The following is a 24878-nucleotide window of genomic DNA, read 5'->3' on the forward strand; positions in this document are numbered from 1 at the left end:
AGGGAAAAAGTATGTGCTCCAAAAACGACTTAAAGTATAAAGTAACGTTTAAAAGAAACAGCCAGATGCCACTATATGAATTAAAAGCTCAATTTTTCGACTATTTTGAAAAATTCTTTGCGATAGGGCCAAGGAGGAGGGAGGTCTTGTTGGTCTCCGTCTCCCGATACGCTCTCGCCTGTGTGCGACCTTTCAGACATTTCAACGTCTTTTTCCGAATCCATCATTGTAGCATGGCATAGACAATTCACGTTTGCAGTTTGAAGAACACCTGCTTGCTTCTGATGATTTCCTTTAGCTAACCAATGAGTGTTTGCGTTCTATGACTCATCCAATTACACTAGTTTCACTAGATGTGGATGGTGCGAGTAACGTTTGTTTTAAAAATGTAAGGAATAGAAAGTACAGAAACTTGTGTGAAAATGTAATGAGTAGAAATATAGAAGTAGGAAGAAAAATAAGCAATGGAGTAAAGTATAGATACCTTGAAAGTGTACTTAAGTACAGTAACAAAGTATTTGTACTTCGTTACTTGACACCTCTGGTTAAAACTCATCTCAATTTAGATTTTTGTTAAAATTGTTCAGCCTTAGTAAACATAATCCAGCATGGCGTGGGCACGTGGATAGCTCTGAGACCCAGGAGTCCCACCTGGAATAAAATGGAGAAGCTGTTTGCCCCAGTTTGCGCTCCAGATTTTCCTTATCAACCAGCTGAAGCATTTGGCTGCCAAGTAAATCGCTGCAACTTTGAAGAGAGTTTTTAGGAACTTGGAAAATCCTCCTCCACCTCCGCTGCCATACCCAGCTCCATATCCAGCTCCATAACTTCCTCCGTACCCAGCTCCATATCCTGCTCCACTGCTGTAGCTTGTCCTGTAATCGTCATAATAATCTGCAGACAAAAAGTCACAAAAAAGTCAAATCTGAGACTAAAACAGTACATTTTGCTAATTTTTCATTACAATCAAACAGGTAAAGTTAGTTAACATGATAAAAACTGACAAATTAAGTGTTTCTTGTTCATATTGTGTAGCAATATGGATCTAACTAAGGTACTAAAGGAGATCCAGTGTGGTGATGGGTGAATAAAAACCATTGAACATTCCTTAACATCCCAAGAACTCGAAGGAGTTAATCAATCTGAGTGTTTTACCTTCATACCGAAGCTCCCAGTCGGATTGGCAGGAGGTTGCATTCAAAGGCTTTTGTTTCCTTTTGCTTTTCTTTTTCTTCTTCTTCTGCGTGGAGTTGTAACAAACAACACTCCCGTCTGTGCTGATGTTGGACCTGAACTGATCAGAGTTCAGTTGGTAGCTGAAGGCCTCGCAGAATAACCCAGATGGATCGTTCTCCTCCGTATCCTGAAGCATCTCTACATCGTCATAGTAACCGATTTGAGTGAGGAGAAAGCTGAGGTCCAGCTCTGGGTTTTGTAGAACCCGGATCAGTTCCGGGCTGACCTCGTGGGTTCCGTCGGATCGGAACCTTCCAAGGTCTCCGTCGTCATGTTCTGTGACGTACACCTTCTCCACTACCCTGGTCTTCACCTGGCAGCTGATGATGAGCCGGTCGCTGTTGGAGCTCCTGTCTGCCCCGTGGTTTTCCCTCACAAACGCCGGTAGATCTGCGGACTCCGGGTAGGACAGTGTGTTCAGATTTCCAACCACGAAGTAAACAAGCTGGACAGAAAAGACGAAGAGAGACACAATATGAATGAGAAGGGCTGCATAAAGTTTGGTGTTCAGCTAAAGTTTCTGTTGTAGGAACAGAGGTTCCTTCAACTAATTGGACACCATAGATTAATAATAGCATGTCATGAATATGTATATAAATGTAGAAAATTACTTAGTGCAGATGTGTGGTGAGGATAAACCTCTGATGTGAGATTCAATCCAGGCAGCCATATTTGCCCATGTTGATTATTTTAACTCACTATGAGCCATTTTATTTTTGGTTTAAAATATACCTTATTAGTCTTTCTTAAACGTAAAATAGATACAGTTTTACACTGAAAGCGAACTATTCTTTATAATAAACAAAAACAAAAAAATACATGTATATTTTTTTACATTTTACCCTTTGAACTTTATATAAAACATCCAATAAAGGTTTTTTTTTTATATTTCAACTGTTTATTTAGAAATTTACTAAAACAACTTTTTAGGATTAATCAATTTATTTTAAAGATAATCTTTAAATTACAAAGATTATTATTAGCTTTTTTTTTATTTCCATGTGAAAAATAAACAATAGGATCAGTGAAAATAAAATGAACCACACCAAGAAATCCCTGATTTGTAAAATACATAAAAGCTACAAAGCAAACAAAAATGAAAATAGAAAGCAAAAACAAGAACACAATTAAATTAAGGAAGATAATAGAAAAAAATTTATTATTAAAGTAATCAATCGTTGCATTGACCGAGGAGTGTAGACAAGGTGTATATATGTGACGCTGTAAACACCACAATATCCACATTTTGGGACAATAAAGGGATTTTCTATTCTATTCTATTTTAATATGTAATTTTACAGCAAATTCAAATGGCCCTGCAAATTGAAAAAAATAGACTAATATAAAAAACAAATGTAAAGGAAAAAAATTCTACAAGTAGAAAAACTGCAGGTCAAGAGAAGCAGCAAACTAGCACTGACTGACAGAAGTACTCCAAACCACTAGGGGGAGACGGTCATCAACTCATATGGCATCAGAAGATTGACATTACCACAAATTTATATGTTTCGGACAGAGCATTAGTAAAACCTTAAATGGGATGTCCAGACGACACCAAGAGGAAAGAAAGAAAAGGAAAATTTCTATTTAAATCTTATTTTCAGTTAGAATCCCATTTATGCTTTCACTAAGGGTTTGTGTCCATACATTTCAATATTGAAGTAATGTCAATGTTATTGTTCTGTATGAGTTGATGATCATCTCCCCTTAGTGATCTGGAGCATTTCTGCCATGTGACGCTAGTTTGAAGCTTTTCTAACCTTGCGGTTCCTAAATGCAGCATTTTTCTTTTGCATGTCATTTGTGTGTTTTTTTGCATTAGCATCATTTATGTATTTGCAGTAGGCTTTGTGTGTGCAGCGTGTTTCTACTTTACTGTTCTGTATTTTCTGTGATTGTAGCTTTAATCCTCTGGAGCATGTTTTCGTTTCTGTGTCTGTTAATTAGTCTGATTTCAAGTTTGCAGAACGCTTTGAATTTGCTACAAAATAATCTATTCATTTGCACCCCTCTGCCACCGTAGAATCTAACCTGTTTTTCTCTCTTTAAAATCACTTTGACACAGTTCATGTCTGGCTTCAAGCCCATAAATTGATTCCTAATAAAACAAAATCACACTATCTTGTTTCAAAACATAAAGCCAATACCTGGCTGCAAGCTTTATCTTACATGTTTGAAAATGACATCAGCTGTTCCAGTTGAGCAGTTTAAATTTTTAGGCCTCTGGTTTTCTTTTTCCTCTCATATATATTCTGTTACAAATAAAATTACAAATTGTTTGAAACCTCTTTATCTAGAAATTAATTGTTTTTCTCTCTTAGTACACGAAGAGGATTGTAACACAAGTACTACTTTCTATTTTGACTACTGTGACCTCATTTATTAGAATATAACATCTAAAAATCTCCAAACACGTAATGTTGTAAATATCAGTGTGCAGGTTTCTTCGTTGAGGCCCTTTCAGAACCCACCACCGTCTTTTGTACCAGGATCTATTCTGGCTCACTTCCTCCTACAGATGATTTCACTGGATACTTATATAATCTTAATTGTCCTGATTATTTTAAACAATACCCGATTTAATTTAGAACATCCTATAGTCTTAGACATGCAGCACAAATATTTTTATTGTGCTGAGAATCAATAAGGAAACAGGAAAAATGTCACTTAAATATGAAGCACCTTTTGATCGGAACAGTTTCTTGTCTATAACCTGTTTATGTATTTAAGATAGCCCTTGCTCAACATCTTTAAAATATTTTTAACTGTTTTTGACTCTTTTTTAGTGTGGGCATTAAAGAAAATATAATATATTGGAATATTTGTGCTTTGTGTGTTTGAAAACAAGGTGTGATTGTGTGTGTGACCATCTGTTTATATATGTATTTTCCTGTGTTGTTTATACTGCATTATCTGTTTTCTTTATCTGTCAGTTTTTTATGTTTTATGTCCTTTTGCTTAATTTTTCCACCTTTCGTTCAAAGACCCCTTTGAAAACAAGATGGCTTCATCTCAAGAGGTTTATTACAAGTTTCTGTACCTGTGAAATAAAAACATTCCTCAACTAATGTCTAATTTAAAGGAATAGTACACCCAAAACATGATTAGCCTTCATTTTCTACTCACCCCCCATGCTGAACAACACTCTGGAGTACTTTTTTGATATCTCAAATGCATCTGGAGATCGGGGAGACTTCTTGCTGTCTGCTGACATTCAAATAATGGAGGTCTATGGCGCCCGAGGCAGAAAGGTCCATAAAAGTCCACAAAAAACGTGTCAATATTCCTCCATACTGCTCGTCCAATGTATTCCAAGTGTCCTGAGTTGGTAGCGTCCATAATTTACTCGAAACGAAGTCATTTAGAATGCTTTTAGAGCATAAACAGTAGTGTACAGGATTTCCTGAAAGCGCGCGCCTGCGCGTTCATGACGCTACGGAAGCCGGCAGACCAAACCAGATGAAAGTGTGCATTCAGCGTCTGCTCTGCCGATAATGCAAGCGTAGAAGAAGAAATGTGCTGTTTACCTGTGCAAAGAAAGAAACAACGAAAGAAAAATGTCTGAGGACTTCAGTTTTGAGGAAGAGCATGAGTTCTTTGCCGAGCTGAATGCGCACTTTCATCTGGTTTGGTCTGCCGCGGGTTTCCGTAGAGTCGTGAACGAGCAGGCGCGCGCTTTTAGGAAAAAAGTACTCCAGAGTGTTGTTCAGCATGGGGGTGAGTAGAGAATGAAGGCTAATCATGTTTTGGGTGTACTATTCCTTTAATTCTTCAGACAATTGATAAGTTTTCTGTTCATCATCCTAAACATGCTAAATAAAGAGAATGAGTAAAGAAAAAATGACTAAAATGTAAATGAAAGCAGAACTTCTGCATCCAAACACAGCTAACATTTAGGATTTATATCCCGATCTCTGATGCGGTCGGGATCTAAAGAATGACTAACATGAATAAAAGACCTGCAGACCTGTCTGGTGCTTTTTTGCTTCTTAGGTTTGATGAGAACAGGAAGAAGTTCCTCCACGTTCCCAAACTTGTGGAAGCCGTAAACCCCTTTCTCCGGTTGACACTCTGAGACCAGCTGTGGTAATCAATAAAATCAACCATGTAACATGTTTGAGTATTCGTTAACAGCGATGTGGCTGGACAACGGTGAAAATTTCTCACCTTCATGATGTCCACAGAGTTATCCAGTTCAAAAGACACGCAGTGGTTGGAGAACCAGAACAGCAGCTGGAGGCCGTGTCGTGGAAAAGGACGACCAAACCCAGAATTATTGAGGTGCTGGAGGGTTGCGAGCTGCCACACAACCATGGTGACGCCAACATGGACTCTAGCTGATGTTTGCTGCGATAACTTTGAAAACATTAAAGGTGTGGAGCGTTACATCACAGGATTTTAAGAGAAGAGTTTATTCAGGCAGAAACACACTTCTCCCCCTGATAGTGTAACATGCACCAACAAGGAAGCAACTGATCTGAATTGAAAACTATTCATAATATTAAAAGTAAAACTTTCTAAAAATACTAAATACATCTGCAAGTACCAGACATCCCACACCAGAGGCCCAGGCAGTGTCAGCCTGCCAGGTGATCAACAGCTTAGTAACTTACTGGCAGCAGTAGATCATTGCAGTTTTTGGATTTATATTTGACCATTTTTAAAGAAGACTAGAAAATCTAGAAAATCAGCTATGGAGATCAGATAGAAATTACGTGTCTAATTAAAAAAACAGTGATACTTCAAATATCTATTTGGGGAATTTTAATGTTTTTTGGGCCTTATGTATTTGCAGATTTATTATCTTACACATTATGCTAATTTTTACATAAACAGTAAAACTGTAAAGTAAGTAAGGAGTTTCATAGTTTTCATAGTTTTGACTTTAATAAACACAGGGCTGTCAACTCTCAAACACTGGGAGTAAGACTGACCCATCTGAGTGTCTTCACACACTCTCACTCCACGTACCCAATTTCTCACACTAAAAAATGACACACATTAAAACTCAACTCTGTTCCACATATGTATAAAAATACCATGGTGATCAAAATCCAGTCCGTGTTTTAAATACAACCTTAGTGCTAATTTAAATAATTATTGCTCAGTCTAGTTTAATAATCTCCCTTTGGCATTTAGGAATAATTAAACCAATACAATTATGTTGATTCTTAAAGCTTCCAGGTTTGCCTCTCAAACCCATAGGAGGTCCACAAAAAGGAAAAGAATTTTATTTTTCATTTTTTATTTTGCATTTTATTTTTCAAAAGATCAGCCACCCAAGAAAAGACCAACCACATTAAGAGAGGATGTGCAGAACAACTCAGTTATCCAGGATTCATAGAGGAGAAACCACAGGGATGTTCTTCTTTTATTATTACTGATCTTATTCATTTATCTTTATTTTGGTCTATTGAATATGTTTAAAAACTTAATTTCCATCACATCTTCCAAACTGAAACATCCAGAGAATTGCTGTCTCCTGTCATGCGGAGTTTTTATAAAAACCTACAGCTTCCTAGAAGCCTGAATTGTTTAGCCGTTTTGTAAGTTGTAAGAAAAACTAAAAACATAATGAATGAATAAAGATTTTTAATCCTTAGCCTATTACCAAATATTCATATACACAGAGTAGTTTGCACTGCACTGGCTCCTGTATTAGTGCAAGTAAACCAGTAATAACTTATAGGTCCCCATTGTTTAATTTACTTGAACTGCAGAGAATAATTAAAGAACCAAGTTGTGAAATTCTTAGTTTAAAGTATATTTCAGATGCAAGTATTTTAGTAGGGCTCATTCTGCTTTATTTCAATTCTCTAAAAATCACCAGAATATAGAAAAGAATGTATATTGTGGGAAAAGGTTTAGTCATAAATACAGAATACTTATTGTTACTCAGTAACATTTACTGTGCTATAAAAAAAATCCACATTTTACAGCTTTGTTTCAGTTAAATCCTCTGAAAACTCATCTAATCCTGACAGGGTTTTCTGTCCAAACTATTTCTAAATCTCACCCCCAAGGTTTGGTGAAAAGTTGGCAGCCCTGTAAATAAGTCGTGTATACAGATGAGGTTAAAAAATGAAGCGCGAAATTAATTATATACATTTAAGTAGTCTGTTTTACCGTTTGTTTTGCTCTGTTTCTGTTTTCCCTCGGCTTTCTTCCTTATTTTCCGGGAGGGGACGCTCAGCTGTGCGTCAGCTACGGGCTCGTTCACGACCCCTCCAAACGCGCGTTCAAGTGTGACGGCGTCCGTGCTGCGTCAGTTGCGCGCCTCCACGCTCCCGATGCTCTCCTTTCCCCGACAGCCAGAAGATAGATGTTTCGATTTCAGGTAAGCTTTAACCTTAAATACTTGCCCCAGCTTTACTATGGGGATTAACTTTAGGCTTTTACAGAGGTTTTCTCGAGAGTCTGGTCTGTTTTGGAGTAATATGTCCCGTCCTGCTCCTTGTTTTGTTCTCAATGCGACCAGCGGCCTTTGAAGCAGCGCGCTTTCCTGCGCACCTAGGGAGAGACAGAGAGCGCTCCCCGGCGACCGTTAACCAGAATGAACCGGTGGTTTGGTGGGTCGGCTTCTGCTGTACCGGTTCAGATTCTGAAAGTTATTATGACGACATTTAATGGAGTTGGTTTTATGTGAAAGTTCTCCGTCTGCGTGGTTCCTAGCGTGATGTAACGCCAGTGTTAGCAAAGATGCTAACTGGTCCTGTGTCTGACTGCAGGCTGGCTGGGGGTCGTGAACATAGCCGGTACCCTGACAGTAATTAGATGTTTTTATTTTTGTTTTTTCTAGGTACACCTCAATTACAGGTGCTGGTCATAAAATTAGAATATCATGAAAAAGTAGATTGATTTCAGTAATTCCATTTAAAAAGTGAAACTTGTATATTATATTCATACATTACATACAAACTCATATATTTCAGATGTTTATTTTGTTTAATTTTGATGATTACAAATGACAACAAATGAAAATCTCAAATTCATCATATCAGAAAATTAGAATATTACTGAAGACCAATAAAAACAAAGGATTTATAGAAATGTTGGCCAACTGAAAAGTATGAACATGAAAAGTATGAGCATGTACAGCACTCAGTATTTAGTTGGGCCTCCTTTGGCCTGTATTACTGCAGCAATGCGGCGTGGCATGGAGTCGATCAGTCTGTGGCACTGCTCAGGTGTTATGATAGCCCAGGTTGCTCTAATAGTGGCTTTTAGCTCTTCTGAATTGTTGGGTCTGGTGTATTGCATCTTCTTCTTCACAATACCCCATAGATTTTCTATGGGGTTAAGGTCAGGAGAGTTTGCTGGCCAATTAAGAACAGGGATACCATGGTCCTTCAACCAGGTACTGGTAGCTTTGGCACTGTGTGCAGGTGCCAAGTCCTGTTGGAAAATGAAATCTGCATCTCCAAAAAGTTGGTCAGCTGCAGGAAGCATGAAGTGCTCTAAAACTTCCTGGTACACTATATTGCCAAAAGTATTTGCTCACCTGCCTTGACTCACATATGAGCTTAAGTGACATCCCGTTCCTAATCCATAGGGTTCAATATGACGTCGGTCCACCCTTTGCAGCTAGAACAGCTTCAACTCTTCTGGGAAGGCTGTCCACAAGGTTTAGGAGTGTGTTTATGGGAATTTTTGACCATTCTTCCAGAAGCGCATTTGTGAGGTCGCACACTGATGTTGGACGAGAAGGCCTGGCTCTCAGTCTCCGCTCTAATTCATCCCAAAGGTGTTCTATCGGGTTGAGGTCAGGACTCTGTGCAGGCCAGTCAAGTTCATCCACACCAGACTCTGTCATCCATGTCTTTATGGACCTTGCTTTGTGCACTGGTGCACAGTCATGTTGGAAGAGGAAGGGGCCAGCTCCAAACTGTTCCCACAAAGTTGGGAGCATGGAATTGTCCAAAATGTCTTGGTATGCTGAAGCATTCAGAGTTCCTTTCACTGGAACTAAGGGGCCAAGCCCAGCTCCTGAAAAACAACCCCACACCATAATCCCCCCTCCACCAAACTTTACACTTGGCACAATGCAGTCAGACAAGTACCGTTCTCCTGGCAACCGCCAAACCCAGACCCGTCCATCAGATTGCCAGATGGAGAAGCGCGATTCGTCACTCCAGAGAACGCGTCTCCACTGCTCTAGAGTCCAGTGGCGGCGTGCTTTACACCACCGCATCCGATGCTTTTCATTGCACTTGGTGATGTATGGCTTGGATGCAGCTGCTCGCCCATGGAAACCCATTCCATGAAGCTCTCTGCGCACTGTTCTTGAGCTACATGAAGTTTGGAGGTCTGTAGTGATTGACTCTGCAGAAAGTTGGCGACCTCTTCGCACTATGCGCGTCAGCATCCGCTGACCCCGCTCCGTCAGTTTACGTGGCCTACCACTTCGTGGCTGAGTTGCTGTCGTTCCCAAACACTTCCATTTTCTTATAATACAGCTGACAGTTGACTGTGGAATATTTAGGAGCGAGGAAATTTCATGACTGGATTTGTTGCACAGGTGGCATCCTATCACAGTTCCACGCTGGAATTCACTGAGCTCCTGAGAGCGACCCATTCTTTCACAAATGTTTGTAAAAACAGTCTGCATGCCTAGGTGCTTGAATTTATACACCTGTGGCCATGGAAGTGATTGGAACACCTGATTCCAATAATTTGGATGGGTGAGCAAATACTTTTGGCAATATAGTGTATGTGGCTGCGTTGACCCTGGACCTCAGAAAACACAATGGACCAACACCAGCAGATGACATGGCACCCCAAACCATCACTGACTGTGGAAACTTTACACTGGACTTCAAGCAACGTGGATGAAGTGCCTCTCTTCTTTTCCTCCAGACTCTGGGACCTTGATTTCCAAAGGAAATGCAAAATTTACTTTCATCAGAGAACATGACTTTGGACCACTCACCAGCAGTCCAGTCCTGTTTCTCTTTAGCCCAGGCAAGACGCTTCTGACGCTGTCTGTGGTTCAAGAGTGGCTTGACACAAGGAATGCGACAGCAGAAACCCATGTCTTTCATACGTCTGTGTGTGGTGGTTCTTGAAGCACTCACTCCAGCTGCAGTCCACTCTTTGTGAATCTCCCCCACATTTTTGAATGGGTTTTGTTTCACAATCCTCTCCAGGGTGCGGTTATCTCTCTTGCTTGTACACTTTTTTCGACCACATCTTTTCCTTCCCTTCTCCTCTCTATTAATGTGCTTGGACACTGAGCTCTGTGAACAGCCAGCCTCTTTAGCGATGACCTTTTGTGTCTTGCCCTCCTTGTGCAAGGTGTCGATGGTCGTCTTTTGGACAACTGTCAAGTCAGCAGTCTTCCCCATGATTGTGTAGCCTATAGAACTAGACTGAAAGATCATTTAAAGGCTTTTGCAGGTGGTTTGAGTTAATTAGCTGATTAGAGTGTGGCACCAGGGGCCATCAATTTTGAACCTTTTCACAATATTCTAATTTTCTGATATGATGAATTTGAGATTTTCATTTGTTGTCATTTGTAATCATCAAAATTAAACAAAGTAAACATCTGAAATATATGAGTTTGTATGTAATGTATGAATATAATATACAAGTTTCACTTTTTAAATGGAATTACTGAAATCAATCTACTTTTTCATGATATTCTAATTTTATGACCAGCACCTGTATAGTTATGGTTCGTTAGCAGACATCTGCATAGGATAGTCAGCCATTATTCTTCAGTACTGGAGGTAAAACTCGTATAAAACCTGCAGAACAAGAGCTTATAAGACTATAGTCTGACAGGAAATTAAAGTCATACAGTTGAGTTTGAGTTATTCTAAAGCACCTCTTAGAAAACATGGACGGGATTGGCACATTACTCCCTGCACTATGCCGCCATCCTTGAAGGATCCCTGGGGAACTGGTGCTTCTCTCCAGAGGTTACTGACAGTCAGTCTGAGTAAGCTTGGTTAACAGAGAAAATCCATGCAAACACACATCCACACTGTTTATGGCAAATGAAGAACCAAGTTGGGATTTTTTTTTTTTTTGGACAGAAGTGCCACAGTAACATAAGAGGACACACAGTCCGGGATTTTAACGCAGGGTCCTCCTGCAGCAAGGTGACTGTGCCATTATCCAGCATTCTTTATTTCAGAATATCAGCGATTAATTTATATATCCCAGTGCGACTAAAATGGACAGGTGTGATCTCCAGGCCCTCAGATGGTTCTACACGAATATCTGACATGTTTGTTTTGTAGGCGAGAAATTTCCATCTATACATGATGTGAAGGGATCATCTATCACTCAGTTCATTCGAACCATTCATTTCTCTTTTTTTTTTTTTTTTTTTTTTTCAAGTCCAATACTGATTATTTGGACATAAGTTTAACGATCATCAATATGGCTGCAGATTTTTTGTCATTTTTTGGACTGATCATAAGGTCGGAGTTGCTTTATGTTATGCCAATTACGAGACAAAAAGGCACAATGATAACTAAACATTTCAAGAATAGGAAACAGAGGGAGCTGCAGTGTGTACGTGTCTCATAGGAATCAATTAATGTATCCCTGATGCAGACAGAAGAAAAAAAGGCTAACATCGGCTAAAAATATTGGCTGGCATTGTATCAGTCCGCCTGTAAAAGAAACCTTTCTTACTAGAAGTAGATGCACATTTGAGTTTATTCTATCTATATTAAATCCAATCAAAGACACACACACTGTTTGTGCTGCGTCTAGCATTGTGGAAGAACTTGGTCCTATTTGAAGACGTCAAAAAGCTTCTGGTTTGATTTAGGCTGGATTCTTGGTTAGGCTTTAAGATCCAAACTGGGCAGCTAAGAAAACCAAATGATTATCAGAAATACCGGTTTCACCATTTGTAATGTCGGTAACGTTGTTGGGAGCAATTCAAATCTTAGCAATTAATGGTCAGTGTTTTGTTTTTATTTTTATCTTTTTTGTTTTCTTTTTTTTCCTACTGAATAAAACCCATTATTTCGTGCCTTACTGCTGCAGCTGGTGGATCAGAGTAAGCAGGTCTCTGATCCTTTACACTAATGCTACATTCACACCGGACGCAGCAAAAGCAGCAAAATCGCGTCTCCTGCTTCGTTTTTGCTGCTTGTACCAGTTAGTTCTGACGCGCGGCTGAAGCAGCCTTGCTGCTCTCGCTGCGCGGTCCAAAAGTGGGTCTGACGCACGCTGGGCGGAGCTTTACTGTCCTTTCTTTGCCTTGCAGCTATATTTGCTGTGATCAGTGGGAATAAAGTAGTTTTAATATGTTTTTAAGTGAGAAAATACACCTGAAAACTTCATCAGTGCAGTCAGTTCATCCAGAGTACAATCCTGCCTCCCAATGTTATTTCTGTCGGAGCTGCTCAGACCCCCACATACCAGCGGTGCGCTGTCAGTAGGAATCCCTTCATCAGCAGCCTCTGGCCGGGTTGCCTCCTCGCAGTTCGCCACGGCGGATGGAAGCGGTTTTCATGAACGTAATCCAAACTGCAGGCGACAGGATAATAAAAGCCAACATATTCTGCCGGCAGATGTATATATTTTAAGTTAATTATGCGTTAATAAACTGTTTAAGAGAAGTGATCAGAGCGGTCTGTGTCATCAGCGCTGTGTCTCTCTCCCAGCCAGCTCCCAAATCATTTTCTGTGATTGGATGATGCGGCGCGTTGAGCAGCAAAAATTCAATTTTTCCATCTCGAGCAGCAGCGCGTTTGCGGCGCGTCACGCACGTCAGATGCTTAAACGCGCCCGACGCGCTGCTTCAGCTGCTTAGACGCGCTGCGCCTGCTGCTCAAAATGTGCCGCGGGACCTTTTGCTGCGCATCAACCATTGACTTTACATGTAAACTCGCTGCTTCCGTCGCGCCAGCTGCGCATAAATGCAGCATAAATGGAGATGTAAATATTACCTCCAACTGTGATAAAAGATAGAAGGAAAAAAAAAAAGCTGAGTGTTTTTCATTAGTTAAGGGAAGAGCATATAGGTTTAGCATAGATCAGGGGTAACCAATTAAAAATCAGCGGCGTCTGAATAAAGAAAATCATTAACCAGTAAAGGTCCGGAGACATTTTTAATATAATGTTACTTTAATCAGAATTAAACACTGAAATAAAATGAGATTTTTATGCATCCAAGTTATACATTGAATTAAAAAAAAGAAAAAAATTCTATATTAAAATCTAAAGTGTTTTTTTGAAGTAGAGAACACAATCTTTCAGTTTGGTATATAGACAATTTCCTGATTCACATATTTTTTAAAACACCTGTACTGACCTTTTCTTTTTTCTCTTTTTTATGGCCTAATGTTGGCAGTGGGCTTTATGCTGCCCTGCAAGGCTTTAAACCTGGGTTTAAATGGCGACAAAGTCATTCTAAAGCACATATCAAGGTGCTCATTTTTAGCCTGGATTTATATTTATATTTGATTATGTCCATGGTGGAGAATCGTGCTTCACAGCAGCAGGTTGAGCCAAACATACTCTAAATGTACAGGGTCATCTTTGAGCACACCATTTCACTTTTCTTTCACCAGTTCACCTCAGATCTTCCAGTAGTCCACACTTTCTCTGCTCTCTTTTTCTCTTCGTATTCTCCTTTTTCCCATCGCCCAGCTTGCCACAGGTTTGCCTGCTGTGTCTAAAAGTGGCTCTCAGCAGTGACCCAGACTGACACAACTCATTGGCTAATTTGTATCACGTGTAGCCTGGTCCTGATGCTGCAGAAGGCTTTACCATATTAGCAGGAGAAGCGGCACAAGTGAAGTTAGACGCTGCCGTCGGACAACATGTGGTAATTTCTAAATGTTTTTAAATCAGGTGTGGTCTGGATTAGCCAGCAGTTGAGTCCGGATACGGACCGCGGTCTGCTGACCTCTGGCATAGAATAAATAAAAAAACAAAAAACCCTCCTACACAAAAATTCCTGGTGATAACCATGTTATTAAATCAGCATCAAGAGCTTTTAGCCTGTAGGTAAAGTCACTAAGTGAGACAAGTTCAGGTAGTTTAACATTTTTCTGACCCCAGTTCCAGGAGAAAGAAGATAGGTGAACAGCCTTCAGGCCGAAGCAGCATATTGCAGGTGAATTAGTCGACATTTCAGAGTAAAACTAGTGGCCTCCTTTATTATGCCTTATCAGCCGTCCGATATTTTTTGGGCGATATTGTACTTTTTCCTTGAATTATCTCAGACATTTGTTTGCGTATTCATCAGTGCATCCAGCAGCCATGCCTTGAGAGCACATGAAGCGCAGGCATTGCCTCTCCCTCCTTCTGCTAGCTATTTTTAATGTTCTGTTTGACTTGTTAATAAAGGTTCCTTTTGTTTAACTTGAGATGAGGGTGATGTGTATAATCACTGTGGAGAATGAGGAAACTATCAGCCCAAAAATATCTGCAGCATATATCTGGGATCAGGGCCATAACTACCATTGAGGACAGCAAGAGCATGTCCTCTGTATCTTTTTATTTATATTTTGCCTAAATTGTGATAAATAAATTCTAAAAATAAATTACAATGAAACTGTATCTAGGAAATGATCTAGGGCTCCCAAAAAACTGTGAGGTGTTTTATATTTGACGAGCCAAGAGTACCGCGACTATCTAATAAAAAAAGAAGCTGGAGGGTTTGGTCATACCTGCTGTGCAACCTTAACACTGCTGTCACTATGGTAACTGCCACATAGGCTACAGATGCCGTTAGTGAGTCCGTCAGTCATGGCAGTCACTGGATGAGGAGCACATAAAGTTACTACTTTGTGCATACACTGTACCATTTTTTATTTTTATTTTTTGCTTTTTTCGGGCCGACTTTTTAGTCGTGCAAGAATTTTTCGTTCCGGCCAACTTTCAGCTTGGTTGTGCGTCGTGTAGTGCAGCGGCCCCCAACCTTTTTTGCGCCACGGACCGGTTATATGTCAGACAATATTTTCACGGACCGGCCTTTAAAGTGTGGTGGGTGAATAAGATCAAATAAAATGATATGACTGGCATAAAATCAAATACAAACAGCATAAAAATAAAACTCACCATTATGTTGAATTAGTGGGAGCCCTGAGCTTGTTTCTCTGAAACAAGCCGGTCCCATATAGGCGTAATCAGAGACAATGACACACGACGTGTATCCAGTCTGCTCCGTAGCTTTGTTTTGGTCGCTTTAACCGCAGAAAATCCCGCTTCACAAAGATAGGATGTTATAGATGGGATGCTTCTTGACCTGAATTAACCTGTGTCAAGAGGGACAGATGCAAGAATACCCCAATTTTTATATTTTTCAAAATAAAACAACAAAATAAACAACACGGCCTGGTGGTTGGGGACCGCTGGTCAAACATGTTTGAAATACAGTTGGCCGTTGTGGGCAAATCGCTCAGTACACCAACAAGGATTCCTCTTCTCACATGAAAACCCAAATGCGTGGTGGGGGTGCTGTAGTATCCACGTTTGCTCAGCCATGTCTTTGTCCAAATACATTGTCTCCTTTTCTTTTTAGGGCTTTCAGTACACAAAATTGAACAATTTGCCAAAGGCAGCTTGTTTCTCTCTAGGGAGCTGCATATTCCTCTTTTACTCGTTTGGCTTCCGGATGGACGAGTCCGAGTAGCGCCATCTCACTGCAGAGCTGAGTCCTACGTGGTTTTTAGATGTACAGTGTGAGCAGGTAGATCGCATAAGGCCGCACAGGGTGGGAACGTGCATCGTGAGCTGTAAACTCGCACTGTACGATGAAACCGCAGGGTTTTGTCATTCAGGTTGAGCTGTAGCTGCGTGCAGCGATTGGAAAAATAGCAGAGTGTATGCCCAGCTTAATGTAGGTGGAGAGCAGTTTAAGTTGTTGATGACGGCGAGAAAAACCTGCATTTTCATGAGGAAATATTTCAGCCCAGTGAGCTATTCAGACAGCAAGGAAACATCGAACAAAAGTTTATTTAACTGTACCGGTCGTCAGTCAATTTCCAGCAGTTGAATGTACATTCATTATGTGATTGATATGTTGGCGACGTCTTGAAAATAAAACGTTTATTTAGCGTTGATTTCTCATTGTTGGATGTTGAACCGTTTAATATTTCTGCCGGATGCCGGAGATCATTGCAGCAAGATGGTACAGAGCAGATCATGCGGGCCAGGGAATCATGGGCTGAAGCAAAATTAAACATCTGGTTCATTTTCAAAATAATTATAATTTTCTGTGGCAAATTGCCCTTACTTCAAGAGTCACCATAATGATCCCTCAAAAAGCCTCAGAATGCCCTTTAATTTGCCTTTACTCTGGTTATTTTGTAGACTCCTATATTTATTTGTTGCATATAATTGCTTAAATGTGCATATTTTATCTTGTTTAATATTTATACTTCAACTTATTTATAACTTTATTTAATTTTCATACTATGTGTCTGTCATTCTTTCATACTTTCATATTTCAGAGGGCTGCTCTGGAACCCTCAAAACTAATTTCATGTTAATGTGTTGATATGGCTAATAAGAAATTAATATATGATATTCAAATGGCACATTTTTTCATTTCTATCATTTTAGTATTTAACTGTTGATTTTCTTCACTAAAGGGAAAACAGGATAGGGAGGAAAAGAATTAGTGTTACAGATTTCCTCTTGGGTGAGCAGCAAGAGGAACAGTGAGGAGAGAGATGGAGGGAGAGCAGGAAGATGCTGGACCAGAACTGTATTTGCTTTTAAAAGTCAAACATTTCTTGCATGTTACTTGAAGTACTGCGGTAAGATATTAATAGAAATATGCTCAAAAGATGGCTTTTCATGACAAGAGTCAGGAGATTAGGCACCATTATCAACCTAATAGTGTAATAGACATCTGGGTGTCTATTTTAAATAATGACGTAAATATGAAGCAACTTATTTCATTTCCATTGGGAAACATTTTGTAACACTTTTCTAGCCAGTTGTAAACAGAAGCTTCAAAAGAAAGATGACATAAAAATCAAGTTTAGAAGTTTATAAGGCCTGAAATTGCTGGCAGGGAAACAGGAACAGATAAATGTGCCGACTAGTCATAATGATGTTGCTTTTGCTCCTTTCTGCTCTAAATTGTTTCCGTGCACAATGTATTGCATTGCGCACTATTGGCATCAGTCTTAATAAAGTGAAGCCACACTTTTGACCTGGGGGAGGATTTTAATGGGGTTCCACAACGCTCGTGACCAGTTCACAACAGATACACATGAACCCTGGCTGTAGGCGTGACCACCTGTGTATTTTTCCTGGATGACGCAATCACGTTAAATGTTACAGCCAATCACCGAAGCTGATCAATGAAAGACGAGGCATGTTTCGATACTCTGTAGAACCGAAGCATTTCGGTCGGTAACATAAAAGAACCGATGTTCGGTACCCAGTCCTACTCTTGGGTATTTTTCTGTATTTCTTCAGTCTCCCTAATCTCTACCTCCCTCTGCTTTCAGTCCCTGGATGACGACTGTACATTGGAGGAGGAAGATGATGGACTGATTGAGGAGGAAGATGAAATCGACCAGTTTAATGATGACACCTTTGGAGCCGGGGCCATCGGTGGGTCTTCTATGAAAAGTGTTCGATGTTGTTTTCTTCAAAAAACCAGTCACTTTTTTAAACTTTTATGGAATTTTCTTGAGGTTGAACTTTTTGAATCAGAGGTCAACAAATACTTAATTCTTAATCTGAGGAGACAACCTTATTTGGGAGATATAATCTGTGTTTGTAAAGACAGATTTGAGGATGAATGGATCCTGTCTTAACCAGTCACTACAATCTTTCTGCTTCCAGATGACGACTGGCAGGAAGAGCACAAACGCCTGGCGGAGCTCGATGAGCGGGACGGGTTAGGAGTCGGGCCGGGATTAGGAGGAGGAGAGGACGCCTCGTCCTCACTCGGTCTGCCTTCGTCTTCTGTTCAGCTCTCCTCGTCTTCCTCTGGGCTGCCAACACAAGGTTAGAAACATTTATAAACTTAAAATTCCCAGAACCTGGTCTTTAAATTTCTGTTAGTCCAGACTGTTAACAAAAAGTTTCAATTTCAGATGTGGACGAACGATCGGGGGGAAGCGACTTGGCCGAGTCTCTGGCTCGGTTCATTCTGGACGCTGACCCGGCAATCGCTGGGGTCGGGGCAGCAGAGAGGCCCGCTCCCTCTCCCGGCTCTGCGGGGTCGGTTCTGTCTGCCCTGCGAGGACTGGATCAGTCCAGAGTCCTGCAGCAGCCCTCCTCCATGGCTCCAAAGCAACCCCCCCAGCACCAGCTGCTCCCAGGAGGCTCAGGTGAGGGGAGGTCGCCTGTCTTAGTTTGAGTAAAACTACCTGATATTTTATCTGATTTTGAATCTAGATTAACTTTCTGTAAAACTCTTTGGCTTGTCTGTATATATAAGTGTATGGGGTGATTTTTGTTGCATTATTTTTATCAAAGAGTATTTTTTTGTAAATGGGAATCACACAATACAATCTGGAAGTTAAACTTTGAAAATGTTTTAAGCAAAAAATTGGTTATGCAAGTATTTTTTTTCTTTTCAGGTGTTAATACAGACTTTATTTCAATTTAAAGATTAATTTTCTTTCACTTGTGGGGGCGGGCTCCAGATGCAAAATGAAGATTTCTTTTCTATTGGTCTGCTGGTCGTTAGCAACAACATTTTTATTGGTTGAGTTCCGGCGTTTTTATTAGGTTTGAAGTGAAGAGAACGCGATCTGTAAATACAGTGTGAAAATAATACAATTCATATAACTTAATCTGATCACGAGAAGTTTGATTAAAAAAATTTAAAATTTAAAATCTTAAGAAAAGAAAATATAAAAATAAATTTTAATAAAAAATGTGAGAAAATGCTTTTAAAAAGTTTGCTCTTAAAACCTCTTTTTGCATAAAACGCTTTTGAAAGTTTCCTGTCTAGATTGCAATTATTGTTTTTTTTATTTCGATTTACAAAAAAAATCGATGGTGAAAAAAAAATTCACTCCTTTTAAATGAACCTAAAATGATTATAAAGCCTGAATCCACACTTTTATTTTTTTTATTTTTTTTCTGCATTTAAAAGTTGGTAATGAGGCTTAAAGGGACACTATGCAACATTTTTCAGTTAATTAATGTGTTCCATAACGTTATGGATGAATAAATGAGTCATTTCAGGTTGAACAAAGGTATTCTCGGCCGCCCTGGTGGTCTGTGGGGGAAATACTGCACTTGCAATTGCAGGAGCACCGACCCGCACCCACAGGCTCAGAAGTCTCGTGAGAGTCAGTCTTGCTTTACGGCGAGAACTGCTACACGCCCTCAGTTAAAAGCATTCTCGTTGCTAGCACAGTGGCAATCTTTGTGCAGTTATGCTACGTTCACACAGCAAAAGCAGCAAAATCGCGTCTGCTGCTTCGTTTTTTCTGCTTGTACCAGTTAGTTCTGACGCGCGGCTTTGCTGCTCTGGCTGCGTGGTGCAAAAGTGTGTCTGAGGCGCGTTGGGCGGAGCTTCACTATCCTTTCTCTGCCTTGCAGCTATATTTGCTGTGATCAGTGGGAATAAAGTAGTTTTAATATGTGTTTAAGTGAGAAAATACACCTGAAAACGTAATCAGTGCAGTCAGTTCATTCAGATTATTATCCTGCCTTCAATATTTTTTCTGTCGGAGCCGCTCAGACCCCCACATACCAGGGGGGCGCCGACAGTATGGATCCCTTCATCAGCAGCGGTTCACCGGGCAGCTGGTAGGTGTTTTTCATCTAAATAATCCAAACTGCATATTCTGCCGGCAGATTTCTGCATTTTAAGTTAATTTAGGCGTCAATAAACTGTTTAAGAGGAGTGATCATCAGCGCTGTGTCTCTCTCCCTGCGTTAAACGCGCCCGACGCGCTGCTTCAGCTGCTCAGACGCGCTGCGCCTGGTGCTCAAAACGCGCCGCGGGACCTTTTGCTCCGCCTTGACGCGCGTCAACCATTGACTTTGCATGTAAACTCGCTGCTTCTGTCACGCCAGCTACGTCCAGTGTGAACGCAGCGTTAGTCATTCGCTGCTAAGCTCAAAACAACCGCGCCTGGCTTGACGGAGAAACCAGGAGAACAGCTGTGCATATTTACGACAGTGCACTTTTACTTTCGCCCTCTGGAGGGAGCCTCACTGGAAAATCAACACCGGTTGCATAGTGTACCTTTAAAGAGCGGGTTATAGATATTAGAGCAGATCTGCTTTTTTTCTGGGAGCTTTTTAACTGTTTTAACTGTTTCTCCTCTTCAGGCCTTCCTCCCCCCTCCATGCTCAGCTATCAGCAGCAGCAGCACCTGCTGCTCCGAGGTTCCGCTCCAATGAGTCAGGTCTGTTTCTATCCCCCGGTTCCACTTTGTTTCACATTCCAGACATTACTGTGTCTTTCGTTTGGTGATTTCGTCATCAGCCTGGGGACGATAACAGATATTAAACCTGTGGCTAAAAGTGATGCTGAGCTCTCAGACAGCAGCTCTCTGACGTGCTGCAAATGTCTGCAGCTACAGGGTCACTAAAGTTGACCCATATTTTTTTTATTTTTTATAGATGAACTCTCACAACATCTGGGAGAACAGCATGGGCTTTGGACCGCTCAGTGTTACGCCTAAACTGGTACCCGCACATGGAGGTGAGGGAACCCTGCCGCTTCTCCCATTGCTGAACTCTTTAAGCCTCAATCGATCTAAGTTTCCTTCTGTTCGCTACATCTTCTTTCTCCTCAGGAAGGCTCCTTGATGTCAATAATCAAAGAGGCGGGGCTTCCTAAGCGTCCTCCTCAGGGGCGGGCCGATGAAGGGCACGACCTGTCAGAGAGGGCTCCGCCTCCTCGCTCCTCTTCTCCTGTGATTGGCTCTCCGCCGGTGAGGGCGGTGCCTATTGGGACCCCACCCAAGCACCCTATGAGCCTGAACCATCAGGTAGGCTGCAGTGAGGTTGGTGGAGGTTCTCCAGTCTGAGCAGATGTTCCTCTGACTGATCAGCTGTGTGTTTAGATCCACCATCCCACGGCGGTTCATGTGAGAGCCCCGATCCAGCACCGATACCCTGCCCCTTTCCCTGAGCGCCTGTCCCCCAACACGCTCCTCAACATAGCTGTGAGTGCTTCCTGTCGCTGCTGCTGCTGCTTTAGAACGCTGGACACCGACCCAAAGAAAGAATCTCTGGTTCTGATTCGGGAAATTCATGTGCTGTGTTTTCTCTCTGTGTTCAGAACTCTCCGTTGTGTCGCGGCCCGTTCCCTCCCAGAGTCGGCCCGGTTCTGTCTCAGCTCCAGCGAGCGCAGCTGCTTAATTCTCAGGTCAGTATCGGGGGTGAAGAACTGATCACTGCACACAAAAAATTAAATTAGATAAGAACTTTTTTCTTAAAATAAGTGAATTTTTTTCTTGTAATAAGGAAGTGAGACATTTTGCCAATGAAACAAGAGAATTTACATTTCAAATAAGAAAAGACAACGGAATTGTCTTCAAGTGCATATTACCTATTATCTTATTTTAAGAATAAAATTACTAATTCCACTGGCAAATCATCTTATTTCCCTACTCAATTTAAGGGTAAACACACTTAATATAAGAAATATTTACTTATTTCTAGATCATTTTTGCAGTGTGAGACTTTTGGAAGCAGGTGGTTCTTTGCCGGTACCATTGATCACATCCAGAACCGTCCTGATCCATCTTTTCCTTCTTTAAATAGTCAGCAACTTATCTATTAATCAAATCATCATTTAGTTGAGAAAACAAACCGTAATGGATACAATTTACTGGAAGAACAACGCACTTAGAGCAGAAATTAAACCAAAGCTTGACAAAAACACATTTTGCATTTGAAATGATAAAGGATTCTTTATCAGTAAATCTGCTCAGTATTAATTCTTAACTTGGTGTTTCTGAACATTTCTTAATGTCTTAATGTTCAATAATATTTAGACCACATTTAAATGGTTATTTACTAACAGTATCTATTTGTAGCTTAACCACAAAAAAGATTATCACTTCATGTCTTAAATTATCAAAATTGTAATCATTTTATTTACTTACAACCAGGTTAAAAAAACCTTTCCAGGACCCAATGTCCTGTAGAAAATGAAGAGCGGCTTTGGGCGTTAGGCTGTTGCTAGTGCTGAAGTTTATTCTTTAATAATTTTTATGACATTGTGAAAAAATTTGAAAATCTGTAAAAACAAAAGAAAAAATAGTTGAAAATACAAAAAAAATAAAAAAAATTTTTTTTTTTTTTAAACCTCAATCTTCTCCAACTGCTGCCAAAACCAGAAAGTTGTTTTGTCCTTTGGGCTTTGGGAGAAGCTCCTCCTGAAATGATTGTTTTCCAAGCTTAGCGTTTCACGCCGACTGGGCCGCACCGCTGCATCAAGTTAAAACGATGGCGTTCGCCAACTTCGTCACATTCCAAACCCCAAAAAGCAATCAAGGACTTAAAAAATTTCTCTTATGGCTATTTTATTACCTTTCCAGGGCATTGAACTTATATTGTCAAACTTGCAAGGATTTCGAAGACCAGCAGGAATGAAAGAAACAGCGGATTTATGACCAAAACTATGATTCTGTAAATATTTCAGCACATCTTCATGTCGGCCTCTCTCTAGGTGGCAGGCTTTCCTCGCGGTGGCCCCGGTCCTCCTCTGTTAGCTGGTGGAGGTTTCAGGCCTTTCTTTGGGGGGCCCCCTCCGCCTCACGGCCACAGGATGGGTCCCCCGCCGCCTCACGGCCCCCACAACCACACAGCTCCCATCAGGCACAACACGACGCACCTCCACCCACAGCACCGCCGCTTGCTAACGCAGCGCATGCAGAGCAGAGGAGGGTGAGAAGCTTCCTCCGTTAGCTTCAGATGCTTGATGAACGCGCCGCTCAGAGCATCACCTGGTTATTTATGTTCCTACAGTGACCGAGGCAGGACAGGCCTGGACCGGCGCAGCAGAGACCCCTACAGTAACTTGATGAGTCAGAAGGAGAAGGAGTGGGTGACTAAGATCCAGATGATGCAGCTGCAGAGCACCGACCCTTACCTGGACGACTATTACTACCAGGTCAGATTCTTCTCTGTTCTCTCTGCAGATCACCTGATTTAGCTGAATTATTATCCTGTTTTGCATGAACCATAAACACTTAATTATCTCTGATAACTAAACTCAAACTGCATCAAGGTTTCCGTTTGTATTTAATGTAAAAAATGCGTCAAGAATTTGTAATTTTGTTAAAGGATCTATTAGTCCAGTTTCTTATTCGTCCTGGCTTCAACTTTCTTATTAAAGCAATATGTTTTTTTTGACAAAGGGATAAATCCACCGAATATTTAGATTGATGCAGAAAAAAAAATTATAGTAAAAAATATATGGAATAGAAAATGAACAGTTTCAACATGCATACATTTTCTGTTTATGATGCTGATGTCGACATGAGAGGAATCTTTGCTTCTAAAACAGGGTTTCTGCGGGTCATTAAAAAAAATTAAAAGTAATCGAATTAGGGATGCACGATATTGGGATTTTGGCCGATATGCCGATATTTTAAAACTCATGTAGCCGATAACCGATATCGATACTGATGTTAAAGCTGGACAAAAATAAGTAGTCATTGAAAATAGCAGTTTTGTTATCCATTTCTGACACTTTAAAAAATAATATACTCAAATATATTTTCATATGCTGATATCAAATTTCCAAATCTCCTCAAATTTCATCGTTCTGTTACAAACTCTCGTGATATTTTGCAAATTCTTGTGAGATTTTGTTAGTAAAATAGATCGATACCGCGTCAATATATCAACATATAAAAATATGGCAAAATTTCGTGAATTTTCGGGGGATTTCGTAGCATAACGATGACATATAGCAATATTTCATTAGTAAAAGAGATTGATATGGTGTTTTTAAATGGCAATATATCAGCATATGAAGATATTGTGATATTTTAATGTTATAATGTATCAATATTTTTTGTCTTTAGAAGTTTTTAAGTCTGTAAAAAATAAGTTTTTGAGGAAGAAATAGTATTTTTTTTTTTTTTTAGATTTAGAAACTCAGAAGCTGATCAAATATCGGGTTAAATATCGGTGGGGTGGCCGATGTCCGATATTCAGTTTTAAGGCCGATACAGGCCGATACCGATAGGGGGCCGATTATATCGTGCATCCCTAAATTGAACTATTATTTTTTAAATTAAGGCCTTAATTGGCATTAAAATTCATTAAATTTGATAATCGTGTTATTAAAATGCTTCGGAAAAGAAGCATAAGGTGAAGAAAAGGCTAGAGAATGGGGAAAATGGAAATTTAAACCAAAGTGGCGGGAAAACAAGGAACCTGGGACATGGCTGCAGCCTGTCCATGGTGAAGATGGTGAAGGATTTTGCCGTGTTTATATAAGTCATGGGTATTTGTTGATGGCATTAAGATTATTTCTAAGAGCACTAAAAGAGCATTAAATAAGAGTTACACATTCATGTATAAACCCTGTAAAACCTCTGGGTATTAATTCACAAAAAATTCTTCATAAAGTGAAGAAACATTATGGACAACTGTGAGCTTCTTCCTCAGAAGATTGTTAAACAACAAACAGAATGCCTTCAGCAAAAGGCTTCTACAGAGCGGTGCAAGACAGAAGATCCTACACCTACAACAGCTGGTTTGAAAAAAAAAAACAT

The 24878-nt window shown here is 40.4% G+C and overlaps 2 protein-coding genes across 2 annotated transcripts in view; one reads left to right on the top strand and one right to left on the bottom strand.

Annotated features, from left to right (window-relative positions):
* Positions 1 to 581: 581 nt before the first annotated feature.
* Positions 582 to 7473, bottom strand: LOC119785517. The gene is made up of 5 exons (XM_038288229.1): positions 7363 to 7473; positions 5404 to 5592; positions 5204 to 5317; positions 1156 to 1681; positions 582 to 894 (listed from the first exon to the last, which is right to left on the bottom strand). The coding sequence occupies exons 2-5, from the start codon at positions 5548 to 5550 to the stop codon at positions 590 to 592; spliced, it is 1092 nt and encodes a 363-aa protein (XP_038144157.1). The 5' UTR covers positions 5551 to 5592; positions 7363 to 7473; the 3' UTR covers positions 582 to 589.
* Positions 7470 to 24878, top strand: part of patl1 (PAT1 homolog 1, processing body mRNA decay factor) — a 30312-nt gene continuing 12903 nt past the window's right edge. Inside the window, 12 exon segments of the mRNA XM_038288228.1 lie at positions 7470 to 7573; positions 17673 to 17778; positions 18013 to 18177; positions 18267 to 18503; positions 20467 to 20543; positions 20761 to 20829; positions 20831 to 20842; positions 20937 to 21131; positions 21207 to 21308; positions 21425 to 21511; positions 22820 to 23037; positions 23119 to 23263. Of these exon segments, the coding sequence (XP_038144156.1) occupies positions 7559 to 7573; positions 17673 to 17778; positions 18013 to 18177; positions 18267 to 18503; positions 20467 to 20543; positions 20761 to 20829; positions 20831 to 20842; positions 20937 to 21131; positions 21207 to 21308; positions 21425 to 21511; positions 22820 to 23037; positions 23119 to 23263 (1428 nt within the window). The 5' untranslated portion in view covers positions 7470 to 7558.

The sequence above is a fragment of the Cyprinodon tularosa genome, unplaced genomic scaffold (assembly GCF_016077235.1).
Source record: "Cyprinodon tularosa strain WSP-4 unplaced genomic scaffold, ASM1607723v1 ctg25, whole genome shotgun sequence".
Lineage (NCBI taxonomy): Eukaryota > Metazoa > Chordata > Actinopteri > Cyprinodontiformes > Cyprinodontidae > Cyprinodon > Cyprinodon tularosa.